General features: G+C 40.4%; 1 protein-coding gene across 2 annotated transcripts in view; it reads right to left on the bottom strand.

The window, feature by feature from the left end:
• The window catches only part of SCN3A (sodium voltage-gated channel alpha subunit 3), a 127,337-nt gene that overhangs the window by 47,128 nt on the left and 63,565 nt on the right, over positions 1 to 16,644 (bottom strand). For both annotated transcript variants that reach the window (XM_045298937.1, XM_045298936.1), the window contains 3 exons: positions 16,231 to 16,372; positions 15,096 to 15,302; positions 8,329 to 8,619 (listed from right to left, as the gene is read on the bottom strand). In XM_045298937.1, the coding sequence (XP_045154872.1) occupies positions 8,329 to 8,619; positions 15,096 to 15,302; positions 16,231 to 16,372 (640 nt within the window). The remainder of the gene's footprint in view (positions 1 to 8,328; positions 8,620 to 15,095; positions 15,303 to 16,230; positions 16,373 to 16,644) is intronic.

Genomic DNA, 16,644 nt, shown 5'->3' with positions numbered 1-16,644 from the left:
CCTTCTTCGGGATTTCAAAAGGAATGGGTTTAACTCTTCTGGATTGTTCTGTCTAGATCCACAAGGGAATAATATTCAGGATGCTTCCCTAGGAGCCAATCTTCCAAGTTTTCTCACAGTTTCTCAAATGACTACCAATGGCTCACTTTTTTTTGAGAGAATATATACCATAGCAAATATGAAGAAATGATTCCTAAATTGCTATATAGATTATTAGTCATACTTAAAAGTGGACATTAGTTTAAAAAATCAACACATATAAACAGGACTTAACCAAAGTGCTTATCTCTTTTTAATTATACCAGAATGAGCCACAGGTTTCTAAAATCTTTATTCTTAAATATGTGCCTATGTTATTTCTAGGTATGAGAAGGGGGATTCACATGCAGGTCCTTCTTTGACTTTTTGAGTGGATTTTAAACTGGCAGCACCAAATTTCCCTGCACTTCTTCTAGTCTTGGTGATAGTCTAATAGGTCTTCAGAACCCTTGTTTACTCCCTTCCTGTAAACATGACGATTCTCCTTTCTCCTACCTCTCTTCATAGCCAGCATTACACACAGAGAGAGAGAGAGAGAGTCAGAATCAGCAGCCAACCTTCTCTTTCTCTGTTTCAGTATAAAACTATTAAAAAAGTCTTAATAGAAAATAAAAATGCAAGGTAGACTCTGTCTCCTTTAGTTTCCAATCCCTTGCCTAATAACCTCCAGGCTGATTTTCGTTGGCTTCCTTTTCCCAGGCGGCAAAGCACCAGACTAATCTTCGCTGTCCTCGGTCTCAGTGATTTTCCAGACAGATTACTCATTAAGAAATGTACTCTTTCGTTGGACTGAGCATATTCTTCACAAAGTCTATGCTGTCATGCGTGTCTAGCTTGCTCAACTGGAAGCTGTGTCACTGTTACATTCCACTCCCCAATGTCTGATAGTAGTTTGACTGCTTTTCTAATCACTACTGTGATCGAGAGTAAACTGTGTGAATACATTAATTCACCCCTCCCCACTAATAAAAATTCCATTGAACATCTCAAATTCCATTTAAATTAGCACTATAACATTGCTAACATATCCAGAGCTGGTGTTTTGAAACTCTTGTGTGCAAATGGGTCATTGTGAGTCTATTTTCTAGGTCTCTGATTTTAGGAGTTGGAATTTAGTAAGTTGGGGGCATCTACTTGATGGCAGTGGGGTTCTTGATGTTGAAGTAAGTAGTCGGTCTCTGGAATCTGAATTTTCACACAAGTTTATGATGACTTGAATGTGTGCATACAGCTAGAGAAAGAATAACTTGGTCATACCTCAATCCCTAAAACTGGTCAATGTAACCATCTTAGCATACCTGTACTCTAACACTGTCTCTGGAACCTGACACTCTGTCTACGTAAGGTCAGTTGGAAGTATGCATATGCTCCCAGAAAGTGTCTGGTACATGCCTTTCATTGGCGTGTTTCCATGCTGGAGTGTGTTCAAAGGCGTGCCAGATCTTTGAGTTTATTTGAAAGTTCTATTCACTCTTTGGAAACTATAATAATGGGTGTGAGCACAGCTTTCAAGGCAACAGAGACAGAAAAAGAAGATAACAAAAATAGTATTCAGAGAAAATAAACCAAAAATAACACGCTAGAAGATGTAGCAGAGTGGAGGGAATACCCACAGCTGCGGCAACCCTGTCTCCAGGGACAACGCGCCTTGAGGACCTCAGGATCTGGAGGCTATCTCGTGCTGCCACAGACAGGCCCAAACATAAACTCTAGGTTTGCTTGTTTATTTTTTACCTTGGACCAAGAATATAAATATGAGTATGGGCATCAAGGTGCAGTATAGCACCGATGAAACATACAGCTTTCGTCTGGTTCTTTAATGCTTCCTCACCCCCACTATCATGACCCTAATTCTATCTTACAAATCCGGCTAGACCAGAGCATGCACACTGGTACAGATAAGAGCTGGAAATACAGGAAATCCAGGACAGATAAACTCCTCCGGACCAATATTGAGAGTAGCCATACTAGAGGGGAAGGGGAAGGTGGGGAGAGAAAAGGGGAACTAATCACAATGACCTACCTATAACCCCTCCCAGGGGGATGGACAATACACAAGGGATAAAGGGAAACATCGGACAGTGTAAGACATGAAAAAAAATAGTAATTTATATATTATCATGGGTTCATGAGGGAGGAAGGGAGGGGATAAAAATGAGGAGCTGATACCAAGAGCTCAAGTAGAAAGAAAATGCTTTGAAAATGATGATGGCAACTTATATACAAATGTGCTTGACACAATGGATGTATGTATGGATTGTGATAAGAGTTGTACGAGCTCCCAATAAAGTTATTTTAAAAAATAGGAGTATGGGCTCTCTTCATTTTCAGTAACGAGGGAAAAAGAGAAGGAATTAGGTCTGTAAGCACAATGTTGCGCAGAAGAAGTGGACTTTGTGGGTGAGGAGAAGTCACAATTGCAGATGGTGTGTGGAACTTCTGGGAGGCAGTCAGAATGTCAAGGTAAACGCAGGCCCCTTAAAAACGCCATCAAGAAGTCAGCAACTACACTTGACTATAGTTAAGATGCTCTGGGAAAAATGGAATTGACTTAGGATGTCCACTTGACATAGAGAAAATCTTTAGGAATAGAATAAAACAGAGACTCACTTTCCATTTTACACCTTTAAACATGTTTACATTTTGTGTTCTGAAAATGCATGTTCCATTAAAAAGTAAAGTAACATTTCAAAATTATGTTAGAAGGCAGGGCACACATTTTGTTTTGTTTTGTCTTCTTGGCCCTCTCTGCTCTGACATTTTCAGAAGACGTATGATTGTTTACAGTGAACCCTGTCTGTCTTACTCTTTTTGGCTACACAACCCCCACTGATTCTCTTACCTGCCAGCAAGAGGACTTTCTGTCCTCGGAAAACCAGGACTTGTAAATCGCTTATGGAACCTTTCATTTTCTGAGTGGGGCTCATGCTCTCTTCCTGTCTTTACTTGGAAATGTATATTTCATCTTTAACGTGCTATTGCATTTACTATTGGAATAGTATCCAGCTATGGATAGTTGATCTACTTCTCTACTTGAAATCTAAAACTATTTGCACATAAGCAACTTCCGTTCATGGTGACTCGCATGTGGGTCAGCGGAGAACTGCGCTCCAGTGGGTGTTTCACAGTTTTTCTTTAGGAAGTCCATTGTTCCCAGGTGCTTCCGGGTAGATTGACTCTCCACGCTTTCATTTAGCAGCATGCATTTAACCATTTGATATACCTAAAGCCTCCATTTCTTGATCTATCACGTCTCCAGGTTAGTGTCTCTCTTTTTCGTCTGCGTTTATGTTGTCAACTAACTTCTCTCAACTGCCGTCTTTCTGTGGCTCACTTAGCTCCAACCAGCCAGGCCTCCCAGCTGCTCCGTGGGCCTCCCAGGCACATGACTGCATCCGGGCCTTTGCAGTCGTTCTTCCACAGCCTGATATACCTGCTTCCTTTCCCTCCCCTACAGGTTGTTCAACTGCCCATTTTATCAGGCGGTCTTCTCACAGCATCTATTTAAAATTCCACCTCAGATGAGCACTTTTAGCCATCTTTCCCTGGTTGGAAGCCCTGGTGGGTCTGTGAAAAAGGCGTGGGCCTTGCTAACCTTTAGGTTGGATTTCAAACCCACCTCTGCAAGAAGGCCTCGTTATACATTGGGCTGCTAACTTCAAGGTTAACAGTTTGAAACCACCAACTGCTCCACAGGAGAGAGATGAGGATCTCCAATCCTGTAAAATGTTAGCGTCTTGGAAACCCACAGGGGCAGTTTGGGCTCTGCCCTCAGGTCATTACAGGGCGCGCTGGTGCTAGAGTGGTTACAAATTGGGCTGCAATCCACACGGTTGGTCATTGGAAACCACCAGCAGCTCCTCAGGAGAAAGACTGGACTTTCTACTGCTGTAAACAATTGCAGCCTCCGAAACCCACAGGGGTTGACCATGAGTCAGCCTTGACTCGATGGCAGTGAGCGTAAGGTCACTATGAGTTGAGATCGATTCGATGGAAGACTGGACTTTCTACTGCTGTAAACAATTGCAGCCTCCGAAACCCACAGGGGTTGACCATGAGTCAGCCTTGACTCGATGGCAGTAAGCGTAAGGTCACTATGAGTTGAGATCGATTCGATGGCGGTGAGCGAAAGCCACTCTCTGGGAGAAAGATGAGGATGTTTACTCCCATTCCAGAAAACTTTTGGAGCGGTGAGCTAGGATCAATTCAATGGCAGTGGATTCTATTTTGTTCTGGGGGGTGGGTGCTTATCAGGAGCTCTGGTGGCGCAGTGGTCAAAGCACTAATCAGCTCACGGAATGTTTGGTATTTCAATCCCACTAGCTGCTCCTTGGAACAGAGATGTGACAGCCTGGTCTATAAAAATCTACAGATAAGAGCTGGAAACACAGGGAATATGGCCAGATAAACTCCTTGGCATACCAGGAGGGGAAGGGGAAGGTGGGAGGAGAAAGGGGGGACCGATCACAATGACCTACCTATAACCACCTTCCAAGGGGATGACCAATAGACAAGGTGGGGGAGGGAGACATCAGACAGGCCAAGACATGAAAAAATAATAATTTGTAAATTATCAAGGGTTCATGAGGGAGGGAAGGGGGTGGGAAGGGGGAAAATGAGGAGCTGATACCAAGGGTTCAAGTAGAAAGAAAATGCTTTGAAAATGATGATGGCAACATATGTACAAATGTACTTGAGACAATGGATGTATGTATGGATTGTGATAAGAGTTGTACGAGCCCCCAATAAAATGATTTTTAAAAATGTGTAGCCTGGAAAACCCTGGGAGGGAGTTCTACTCTATCTTCTAGGGTTGCTGTGGGTCCGAATCAACTCAGCAGCCCTGGGACTGGGCGATGGCCCCATTCCGGCAGCCGATCACTTTGTTATTTTGTTTATTTCTGTCCCCTTCCTTCTTTGGACTATAAGTTCCATGCAGTCAGAGAGCTGTTGCTTTTTTGTTTTGAGGCCTTTCGTCATACCGGGATATCCCTGACATACAGTATGTGATCAATGACTAGTTGATGAACTGATTGAGCTAATTCACCAATTTTTCAGTGCAATGATCAAATAATTATTTTCAAAGCATGGAACTAGTGCTGCGTATGTGTATATATTTATAACGAGTCAGAAGTACTCAAAAGAAGCTTTTCCGTTTCCTTCTTTGGAGATGCATTTGTCCACCGTAACTTAGCAAGAACCTAACTGTTGTAAAGCCCAAACCAAACCACCCTCACTGCCGTGAAGTCCAGTAGAGGAAAACTGCCCTAAGTGGTTCCCAAGGTTCTCGAGACTGACTCATCTTCCCAGAGTGCAGCTGGTGGGTTCGAACCACTGACCTTTCAGTTAGCAGCCCAGTGCTTAACCATGACACTGCTAGAACTCAACAATTGAGGTGTTCTATATGAGAGGGGTTCAAAAGGTTCAAGGATAAATGAAAAGAAAGGGGGACTTTCCCATGAACTCTTTGAAGCCCCTTTGTATATCACTTTATTACCCCCAAGGACTCTAAGTGTTCTTACCCTATTTCTTGCAGAAAGCAAGGGAAACTTGAAACATTTACTGATAAAGACAAAGGCTACCACCTTCCGTATGATTTATACCTCAACATAATGAATCAAAAATCCTTACAAGGAGACCAATAAGTCACATCATGATGACCAGAGAAATGATGGAAGCCATGAAGGAGACATAGTCAATAAATCAAACGATGCACTGCAGAGGGCAACTCTGCTGTAAAAAAGCTTTATAATATGTTAAATGGCAAAGTGGTCACTTTGAAGACTAAGGTGTACCCAACCCAAGCCATGGTGTCTTCAGTCAACTCATCACGTGCATTGAGAAGCTGGGGAACAAATAAGGAAGACTGAAAGAAGGATTGATGTCTGTGAGTTACAGTATTGGGAACAGACATGAAATAAATCACGACTGCCCTGAGAACAAACAAACCTGTCTTGGAAGAATTCTCCTTGGAAAGAAGTACGGCGGAATTGCAAGACTTCATCTCTGTCACTTGGGCATGCTTTTAGGAGGCACTGATTTCTGGAGACGCACCTAGTGGTTGGTAAGGTAGAGGGCCGATGTAAAAGAAGCAGATGCTTAATGAGGAGGATTAATGCAAATCCTGGATGGGCTCAAACACAGCAAAAACGGGGTGGGTGGTGGTGCAGGCTGAGCCAATAGGGGTCAGAACTTACTGAATGGCACCTACTCACAACAGTAACACCCCAGTCCACAGCAGCCTTATAAAATACGAGTGACTCAACCCAGGGGACCAAACTAATTTAGAGCTCAGATAAGAACACAAGTTTTCCTGAAATCAGTCATTGTGCTGTAGTGGCAAGTACTCCTAATGACTTCTAATTTTATGAATAATGCAAAATTATCAAGGGAATACGTTTACGCCAGAAAAAGAAATCTGGTCTGAGAAACTGAGTTGTCTTACAGTGCCTCAAGTTAACCCTAAATATAGTTTACTTAGTAAATATCACATTTTATTCAAGATATTTTATTATGGAAGGTAGTGGTATTTGAATTGAATATTAAAATAGAGTGCAGTAAAGTTTTTATCATTTAACTCTGTGTATAGATGTCTATGTTATCTAACATGAGAATTCAAGGGTTTGATTAGTAATATAGATACTATTTCTGTTTTTTCATTTAAAAGTTTTAGTTGTAGGTCAATGTAAATTATAATATAAACATCTAAAAATAGTTGAATATCCCCTTTTCTCCCCAACAAAAGCTAAATACTGTACTGACTTTTTAGCTTATCACTTCTGGCTACTATTTTTTTTGGTTTCTATACTTCTAAAAAGAGTATTATACATGTTAGTTGCTTTCCGTGTTTTTTTGTGTGTGTAAGGTATTTATGTGGTGTGCACCTCAAAACATTACTTAGAGCAGTGGTTCTCAACCTTCCTAATGCCGCGACCCTTTCATACAGTTCCTCATGTGGTGGTGACCCCCAACCATAAAATGATTTTCGTTGCTACTTCATAACTGTCATTTTGCTACTGTTATGAACTGGATCGTTTGACTCCTAAAGGGGTCATGACCCACAGGTTGAGAGCCATTGACTTAGAGCTCAGATTAATATTATAATGAAGAGTCAATTATTCCTAAGGAATTCTAATGGAATCAAATAGAGTGTTCATATCCAGAGCTATACATATCACAGATTTTTAATAACTTTTTACATATGTTGTTGTCACTCAGTGCCATGGTGTTGGTTTTCACACAAAGCCACCTGATCGACAACAGAAGGAAGCACCATCAGGGCCCATGCCACCGTCGCAAGTGTTCTCATATCTGAGCCCCATGTTGCAACCACGCGTCAGTCTGTCTTGTTGAGGGTCGTCCTCTTTTTGCTGGCCCTCTATTTTACCACCCACAATGGGCCTTTTCAGGGACTGCTGCCTCCTGCTAAGATATCCAAAGGATGAGAGACCAAGTCCCATCATCTTCACTTTGAAGGCGGATTCTGGCTGTACTTCTTCCAAGACAGAATTGTTTCTTATCCTGACAGTCCTCTTCTTGTACACCATAATTCAAAAGGTATCAGTTCTTCTTGTCCAACTTTAGTATGCAGATAAGGCAATTGAAAATACAATAGCTTTACTTTATGGAGCCTATAAGACTCTTCTATTTAACACGAAAGAGGTGACACTATCCTTTCCTATTAGAGATGACAATATCTTGAAGAATCGAGTCGCTAGCATGAACTCGGAGGGAAAGCAGACTCCCTTCAATTGCATTTGCTTCTAGAGCACTGAGATAATGTCACTTGAATGTATCATCGGATGACACCCTACCAGTATACGGGAGGCTCCTGATACGACCGTTCTCGTGTCAAGCGATAAAGGCAAATCTCAAAGAGACATTTGTTTGAAAACTTCATGCATACAGTATCACTGCAACTGTAAGTGGAAGAGGCAGAAACTCATAAACAAAAAGGATAAGTTCATCGGAGGTCATAAGATGGAAAAGATAAACAAGAGATTGGGCAGCAGTCTCACCGAAGAGCAATGACTCAGGATACAAAGTTAATAATAATGATACAGCTTATGAAACAGGCCTCAAAATAATTTTTAAAAATCTGAATGTAATTGGTTTTGCTTCAATGGAACTTTCTTTAAAGACAATGTAGTCTAAGAATTTAAAGGATCAAATTTTGTTTCCTTTTACTTACATTAGGTGTGGCCAAACTATACCCAAAATATAGCAAAGCAATTACCAAAGCAAAAGAAACACCACCAACCAAAAACAGCAATGAGGAGAAAGCCTTACCTGATGAGGGGAACAGAATTTCTTTTCACCACTCAGTCGGTTTCCGTCCATGGAGAAAAGGAAGCTGCTTCGTTTGACGCTGTCTTCAGATTCTGATTTGGGAAACCGACCTCCCTCTCCCCTGTTACTTCCATCAACGTGCTCCCGCTGCCTTCTTTTCTTCCTTCGGTTCCTCCACTCCTTAGCACTTTTGGAGCTTAACTTAGATGCTTCTGAAGAACTCTCTAAGAGCTCTCCTAATCCGCCTATCCCACTGAAGTCTCTCGAAGCAGCCGATGCTGCTGCAACGGCCTGTTGTGAAAAAAAGCCAAGCTCTGTTTAGAATAGATAACTTTGAAAACAGTCAACAACGCTACAAATGTCCGTTAACACCCTTATGTTTAAAATTGATGTTTTCTGATCAATTCATTATGCTGTACCACAAGAAGATATGACGTAATGATTGTGATTAGTTGCTGGTGAGACCACTCCAACTCATGGTAACCTTACGTCGATCAGAACAAAATGCTGCCTGCTCCTGCAACGTCTCCACGATTGGTGGTGTGTCTTAGTCCATGGAGTTAACTTAATTAATGGTCCTTTGTCTTCAAATATGGAGCCCGGAGAGGGTCATGGTGAAGCATTGGGCTGCGATCCGCATGGCCGACTGTTCAAAACTACCAGCAGCTCCAAAGGAGGAAGATGAGGCTTTTTACTCCAGTCTTGGGAACCCACCGGGGCCGCTATGAGTCAACATTGATAATGGCTGTGAGAGAGTCTTAAAATGTGAGAAAGACTGGCCTTTATACTCCCATCAACCATTATGGCCTTAGAAACTCATGGGGCAGTTCTACCATCAACTCGATGGCTGTGAGCTTTCCAGTCTGAAAATAATATAAAAGAATATTCCAGCGTACGCAGTGGATCATGAAAAGCCTGGCTTTGAACATCACCCCCCACCTTTTTTTTTTTTTTAAACTCTGTTGATATTAGTCTTAGGGAGGACCTGGCCTCTCTGAAATCTCTTCTACAGTTTAAAAGCAAATGTTATCTTAGTGGCGGTTGCTAGGCATGGGGAATGGGAAGATAGAATGTCATCCCTGTAAAATTAAGAGAATAACTGGTCTGATTTCCTGTTCCAGTTGCATCCACAGTCTTACTGCTCTTGAATGGTATTGTCAATAATGGAGTGGTATTTTTCCCCTATCTACACCTCGGGCAAAGACTGCTTCTTTTATAATTTTTTCTGAACTCAAAACATTCATGTGTGTCTATTTTATTCCTTAATAGATGTAGTGGGAATGTATTGGCTGATTTACCCTTCTCCGTTATTTGAACTACATTTAGTACTATAGTTAATATTCCAGGAGTCATATTAACTTTAGAGAATTTATAATATAGCACCTTTATTTTTACATTTTTATGTGTTTATAATTGTCTATGATTATCAATACAAAGCTATTCAACCATCAATGAATAAGCACCTTAAGCAATCATTCAAAAGCCTATAGGAACGCTAAATGTTTTCTTTCCACACATTTAAAGTATCCTAAGTATTTTCAATTTCTATGTCTATTGACGAAACAAGCACATCTAGGTCTTATGTGAATAGTAGTTTCAGGCTGGAAATGATCTAAGCATGACTGTAGATGTTCCTAATACATTACAAACCATATCACAGCAGTAGCCTCGTTAAGTATATGCCTGTTTCTAAACATAACCACAGCAAAAGAAATGATCAGCTTATGAGACTCTTAGTTAAGATTTATGCAGATGTCATTATTAAATAAAAACAATTCTAATTTATAAAGCATTGTGTTCTGTTCTCCACTTTCACTAGATCGCAAACTAGACCGTTTTTTTTTGTCACTGCTTGTGTGCTTAGTGCCTAGTGTAACACTTGACATTGAAAGGACTCAATAGATGTTTGTTAAATAAAAATGTATCAAGACAGTGTCAATTGTTTTAGATGTGGAAGCAAATGGGGGGGAATGCTTAGCCTTGACATGTTAAGATCTCAAAAAATATATGTGTAAGCATTTTTTTAACAGTACAATGTTTTTGGAAAGAGTGAAATAAAGCCCATTCGTAATATTTTGACAAAAATTGTCATTTGTTTCCTTCTTCTTGCTAAGTAAACTCTCTCAACTAGTTCCAACTCAACAAAAACTAAAAAAAAAAAAGGTCAACTAAAGGTGCTATGCTTTGGATTCTCTAGGATTAACATGGTTTGAGTGAAGTGCAGTATAGTATTAAATATTGTAGCACATTTATGTCTTGGACTAATAAGATTGTTAGGTGCCAGCGAGTTTGTTCTGACTTAAATAGTGACCGTCTATATGATGGCCTATCACACTGCCTGGCCCTGCACCATTCTCACAATGATGACAAAGTTGAAGGTCATGATGGTAGCCATTGTGTCAGTATATTTGACTGAGGGGCTTCCTCTTTTTCGCTGGTGCTCTGCTTTACCCAGATGGTATTTTTCTCCAAGGACGGGTAACTCCCCATAACATGTCTGAAGTACTTGAAATGCTAGTTTGATATTTAGAGATTTGTCAACTCACTCCTAAAGAGCATTTACAATGTACAAATTTGTTTATGTGTGAAATCCATTTCCAGGATTCGATATAACAATGAAACACAATTTCAGAATTTGGGTGTGTATAGAATGTATGTATTGTCAAATACCTTGGTTTCTATTGAATTATAATTCTATTGAATTATTGATCACTAGGATCACTTCTCCTATCATCTATGATGACAGCAGAGAAAATGTGATTCTATGTATGTAAAATAAAGTGACCAAATCACATATGGTTACATCATAATCAGCACATAGTTGGTGCACATGCATTGATTAAAAGAATGCACTTACTACAAGTAAATGAATTTATTAAAATAATAAGTATACATATATTCCCTTTTATCCAAATAAAAGCCTCAATTCACCTTTCCACTTTGTCTAGCTACAAATACACAACACACAATTTTAATCATTTGTTGACTTTTAGTACTCAAAAATAAAAAGTAGAGGGGCCGTGAAAAAGAGGGAGACCCTGGACAAGATGGACTGACACAATGGCTGCAACCATGGGCGGAAACACCGGCATGGTGGTGCGGATGGGGCAGGGTTGGGCGATGTTTCGTTGTGTTGGACAAAGGGTCACGTGAGTCAGAGCAGACGTGAGGACGCCTAACAGCAGCAGCACTAGCCACTAAGGAAGTTGTGCTAATCCTCCCTGGCCAGAACCCTGAAACACATGTTCATTTAAATAACTTCCTGAATTTGTTTTGCATAAAACAGGCTCTCCCTACCTATTCTGGGTAACAGTTCAGAGAAAATGAAAACAGATTTCTAAGGCCACAAAGGTAACCTCTGATACAACAGATTTTCTATGTCACTCATCTATTCAAATCTGTCACTGGTTCCTTTTTCAGAGATCTGCCAACTCCCTGAAAGGCAGATGTTTCCTGCCGTCTTCCATGTCTGAGCGCCTGTTTAATGCAGCCCTATGACACTGCCAATATCCTGCTTACCCCGGATGACCGCGTCACTGCCACAGCCGACTCGGCTCACTTCACTTTGAAAAATATCACATATGGGCTTAGTGAGCACAGGGGATGTTTTCTTCTTATCAAAACACTTTTGTGTGATTACAGAAATTCTTCTATGAATCTGTATGTGCTATTAAAAATGTAAACATGTGCTTGTGGTGATCATTCATTTTTAACAGAAGTTCATTTTAAACATAAAGTCTCATTCAAAACTACATTAATTATACCTGTTTCAATTCTATCTCTGATTATACTGAGTACATTAAATAACACTAATTCTGTCACAAAGCCTAGCCTGAGTTTTTTAAAACAGCCCAGACTATTCGAAACGTGGTGGTATTGTACATTTAAGAAATCTCTGCAACAAAACACTTATTTCATTGTAGGGGGTTGTTTTCTCTGTTTAAACTGCATTTGATTTGTGAGTTCGTAGAACTGAGACCACCTGCCAGTTTGATTCAGATTCATTGTGGCCCTATAATGCGGAGAAGAACTGCCCTGTTTTCCAAGGCAAGGATTTCTGAGGGTCTCATGCTTGTGAATGCGGGCTTGGAATCCAGGACGTTTCAGTTAGCAGTCTAGTCCTTAACAACTTCTATTGTGTTTAGTTTATGCTTTTCCCCCCCATGGCCAAACAATGACTAGCACAAAGAGGTAACTCAACAGATGCTACATAAGAATAAAAATGATGTTCGACATCAGGAAGTTTTTGAATAGACAGCTTAGCAAGACTTTGATTGCAGTGGAGAATAAAGGCCTGTTAGGTAGATTTAAGTTTCTTTGTCTGCCCCCAACACTCTCTATCTGCTTTAATATTGGACTAAATGGTCATTGCTAACTGTGTTGTCCATAGGAACTAAAATTTGTTAGGTTCTATGCCGTCCAAGACTCAAATCAAGTTCACTATCATCTTGTGTATTCGGACTCATAGTGACTCTATGGGACAGAATAGAACTGACCCGTGGGTTTTATAGATGGTAAATTTGTATGGGAGCTAGCAGCCCAACACTATGTTACCAAGGCTCCTACTAGGTTAAGATACTTTTCACAAACAAAATTAATCATTGAATATAGGAAATTAAAAGTGAATAAAATCTTGATGATTTAGTCACTGGCATCCTATAACTGACTTTTATTAAATGAAAAGAATTGGTGTAGTATTTTTGCTGAGATAATTATAATGTGGATAATTGTTTTTTTAAGCTCTTAATAAATACTCATATAGTATATTTTCATTATAAATTTAAGAAAATATTCTTGATTTATGCTATATTTTCCCCTCAAGTTATGTTTCAGAATATCACTCTTACTTCTGGATTGTCTGTCTGAGCAGTGTTTTCAGCTATTTAAATTTTGATAAGATAGCCCAAATCTTGAAATACAGTTATCTGCAATTTATAAACATGATTTCTTAAAGCACAGTAGACAAAGTGAATGGAAGAAAAGATGAAGTAAGAGCTGAACAGAAATTTTCAGAAGAAAGCTCAAGAAGGCAAAGAAAGCATTTTAATGTAAAGGGCAAAAACCTGGAGTAAGAAAACCAAAAGGGAAAACCATGTTCAGCGTATCTCAAGCTGATAGAACTTGAGGGGGGAAATCTAGTCTAATATTTCAACAGGGAAGGCGTCTATAGGTAAATCGTTGAATAGGCATAAAGCTTCAGAGGGAGAGAGAAGGCAGACACGGAGTCACTGTACCAAGATGACTTGGTTGCTATTCACCCATTTCAAAGTCAGTAGCATTCGATCAAGATTCAAGGTCCTAAAGGAATGAGTCCAAGCTTTACTGAAGGCATTAGCAAAAAATAGGCTCTAGGACTGATTGAATAACAACTGGTAAGATACAAGGTTGGATGCACTCAGTCATCGATGTCAAAATTTGGCAGAGATCTATCTGTGTCCTCAGTCCAAGGAAAGGCATCCCAACAGCATGGGGAAGGTATCAAACGACATCATGCACATCACAGGCAAGCCCAATGTTACCGAAGATCATTCTAGAATGGTTGCTGCAGCACAGCAACTGAGAGTTGCCGGAGATTCAAGCTGGAGCCTGAAGAGGATGTAGAACAAGGGAGATTGTGGCTGATGTCAGATGGGTTTGATTGAAAGCAGAATTTTATTTATTTTTTTGTGGGTTTATGATTGTCTTTGCTCCTCCTCTATTTTTGCGTCATTTTTAGCACTGTTTTCATTGTACTGGATTCCGGGTGGTGTTGACCTGTGTGCGGCTCTCAGGGTTGTCTGCCACTCTTGTGGAGTCTCTGTGCGTCTTTACAGTTCAGTGAGCAGTGACATCCCGTACTGTCAGGGCTCCTTTTTCAGCACCATTAGCCATTACTAAAATGCAAATTTATTGGAATGTCTAAAATGAAAACACTGATTATAGCTAATGCTGGTGAAGTTGGAGAAATAATAACTTTCACTGGCATGAATCACATTGTTACTGTCTCTCAATTCTTTTCACCTTTATGTATTTGTTTGTTTGTTTTTTAAATCAAATACTCTGTTTCTATCCTTTGCCTTGCTGATGTCTAAGGGGCGAGGTAGCAGACACATTTTGGCCTACAGAAATCCCCCCCAAACAGGTTCAGAATAGGCATACAGGACGCTTTATCATTAGCATTTGAGATCAAGTAACTACCTAATGAAGTCATAGATGTCATTAGAGATGGGACACTAATCATTGAAAATGTTATATTTCTTTTTCCAGATTAAATATAAGATCAGACTCATCTCTCAGCTTCAACTAGGTGACTGGTGTGAACTGTGTAGTCAACTGTATCCCAAAATGTAGGTTTTTTTACCCCCAGCTACTTTCCTTAGGAGGAACGCTGGCGGAGTGGCAGTAAATTCCAGGCTGCTAGTGGAAAGGCTGGTGATTTGGACCCACCATCCACCTCTCAGGCAAAAAGACCCAGCCATTGATTCCATGAGAGTACTGAGTTGAAAACCCTGCCCTGTGATGGGGCAGTTCCATTCTGTTGCTATGAGTTCAAATCAATTCAACAGCCATGGTTATTTTATTTTATATAATTTCTTAAAAATTCCTTTCACATCAGTTTCAAAAATGATTTTAGGTTATACTATCTTTGTCTTTTCAATGGCAATACTTTTGCATCAAGTGGAAAGCCTGCTTACATTTAACTTCTTCGGTAACAAATGCTTGTTGAGAAATTGGAATAATAATAGAAATAAGAAGTGAAGCGTGGCTTGTCATCATGGAGTTGGTACCTGAGCTTCTTCCTGTTGCTTCTTAAGCTGTTCAAGCATCTGCTGAAATTCAGCCTCTTTCTGCTCTGCCTCTTCCAACGTGGCCTGATTCTGTTCTTCATAGGCCATGGCCACCACGGCCAGGATCAAGTTTACCAGATAAAAAGAGCCCAAGAAGATGACCAGGACAAAAAATATCATGTATGTTTTCCCAGCAGCACGTAATGTCTAGGAAGGAAAAAAGGGGAAATGCAATCACTATTTTCATATAATGCCTCCCAAATAAAGATCTGCTTACCCTAATGAGATGACCAATGCTTTTTATGGATACTGCTGACAAAGATTTTTTTCCTTTTGTGTTCAAATGTATAACAATAATTTCATTATCTGAGGCATGACTACATTGTCATTGGATATAAAACACATGTATACAAGTTAGTATATATTGGATCTACATTGAGCCCCATTAAATTGTGTACCTTAGGGTCTGTGTTGCAACATCCTACTGCGAGTGAGAATCCTATGTCTGTCTTCTGTTTCTTTCCATGGAGTCTCATTCCCATGACAGCCTACTCTCTGCCTCATCTCGAGATGAATTTCCTGCCCCCCTTCTCTGGCCCCTGTTGACTATCGATTTAATTGAATAATATTGACATAATTGCTCTGGTCTTCTAGAGTTTTTGACAAGTTGCTCTTAGTGCCACAACCAGTCAATAGACTCCTCCCCGCCATGAACATTTTTGAGTCTGTCACCGTCCTTAGCAGAATACCTTTCATATATGAAGCTTCATATTTGCATATTTATTGACTGAATTTGCAACTGGAATCTTAGGAACACTCCGCGGACCCTCCTCTATCGCTCAAAGTGCTAGAAGCCTCCCCATCAAATGAAACTCAAACCCACTGCCATTAAGTCTGTTCGGACTCAAAGCAACCCTACAGGACAGGCTAGAACTGTCCCTGTGGATTTCTGCCACAGTAGTTTTTTATGAGATCTATCTCCCTTGCAGTGGCTGGTGGTTTTGAACTGCTGACCTTGCAATTAGCAGCCCAACATGTAACCACTCTCCACCAGGACTCCTAGAAGCATACCTGCAAGTTATCAATAAATATCCATATATATAATTTCACATATGATCATGAATTTGGGCCTTACCAACTGGTAAAGGTTTTCCCAGTAGTCTTGAGTCATGAGGCGGAACAGAGACAAGAAAGCCCAGCTAAAGGTGTCAAAGCTCGTGTAGCCGTAGTTAGGGTTTCTGCCAGCTTTCACGCAGACGTATCCTTCTGGACACTGGCTACAATTCAGAGAGAGAGGTAATGTGAGCATTGCCATTTCAGTCGATACTGATTTGTAGGAATCGTCAAAACTCGGAGCTGCAGCTCACCAGGGCATTCTCTGCCTTCGTTTCCAGAACACTTTAGGTGACTGCGTAGAGTGGAACTGCTATCAGAGGAGGTTCATGAGGAAAACCAGTAGAAAACAATGGTTGCAAAGTGTCAGGTTTATAGACATCTAGAATGGAAGAGAGGTTCTAACCCTTTAACACCCTCTATAACTCAATTTTTA

Source organism: Echinops telfairi, unplaced genomic scaffold (assembly GCF_000313985.2).
Source record: "Echinops telfairi isolate 266 unplaced genomic scaffold, ASM31398v2 ScPeMD7_4;HRSCAF=17, whole genome shotgun sequence".
NCBI lineage: Eukaryota > Metazoa > Chordata > Mammalia > Afrosoricida > Tenrecidae > Echinops > Echinops telfairi.
This window is presented reverse-complemented; position numbering and strand designations above follow the sequence as displayed.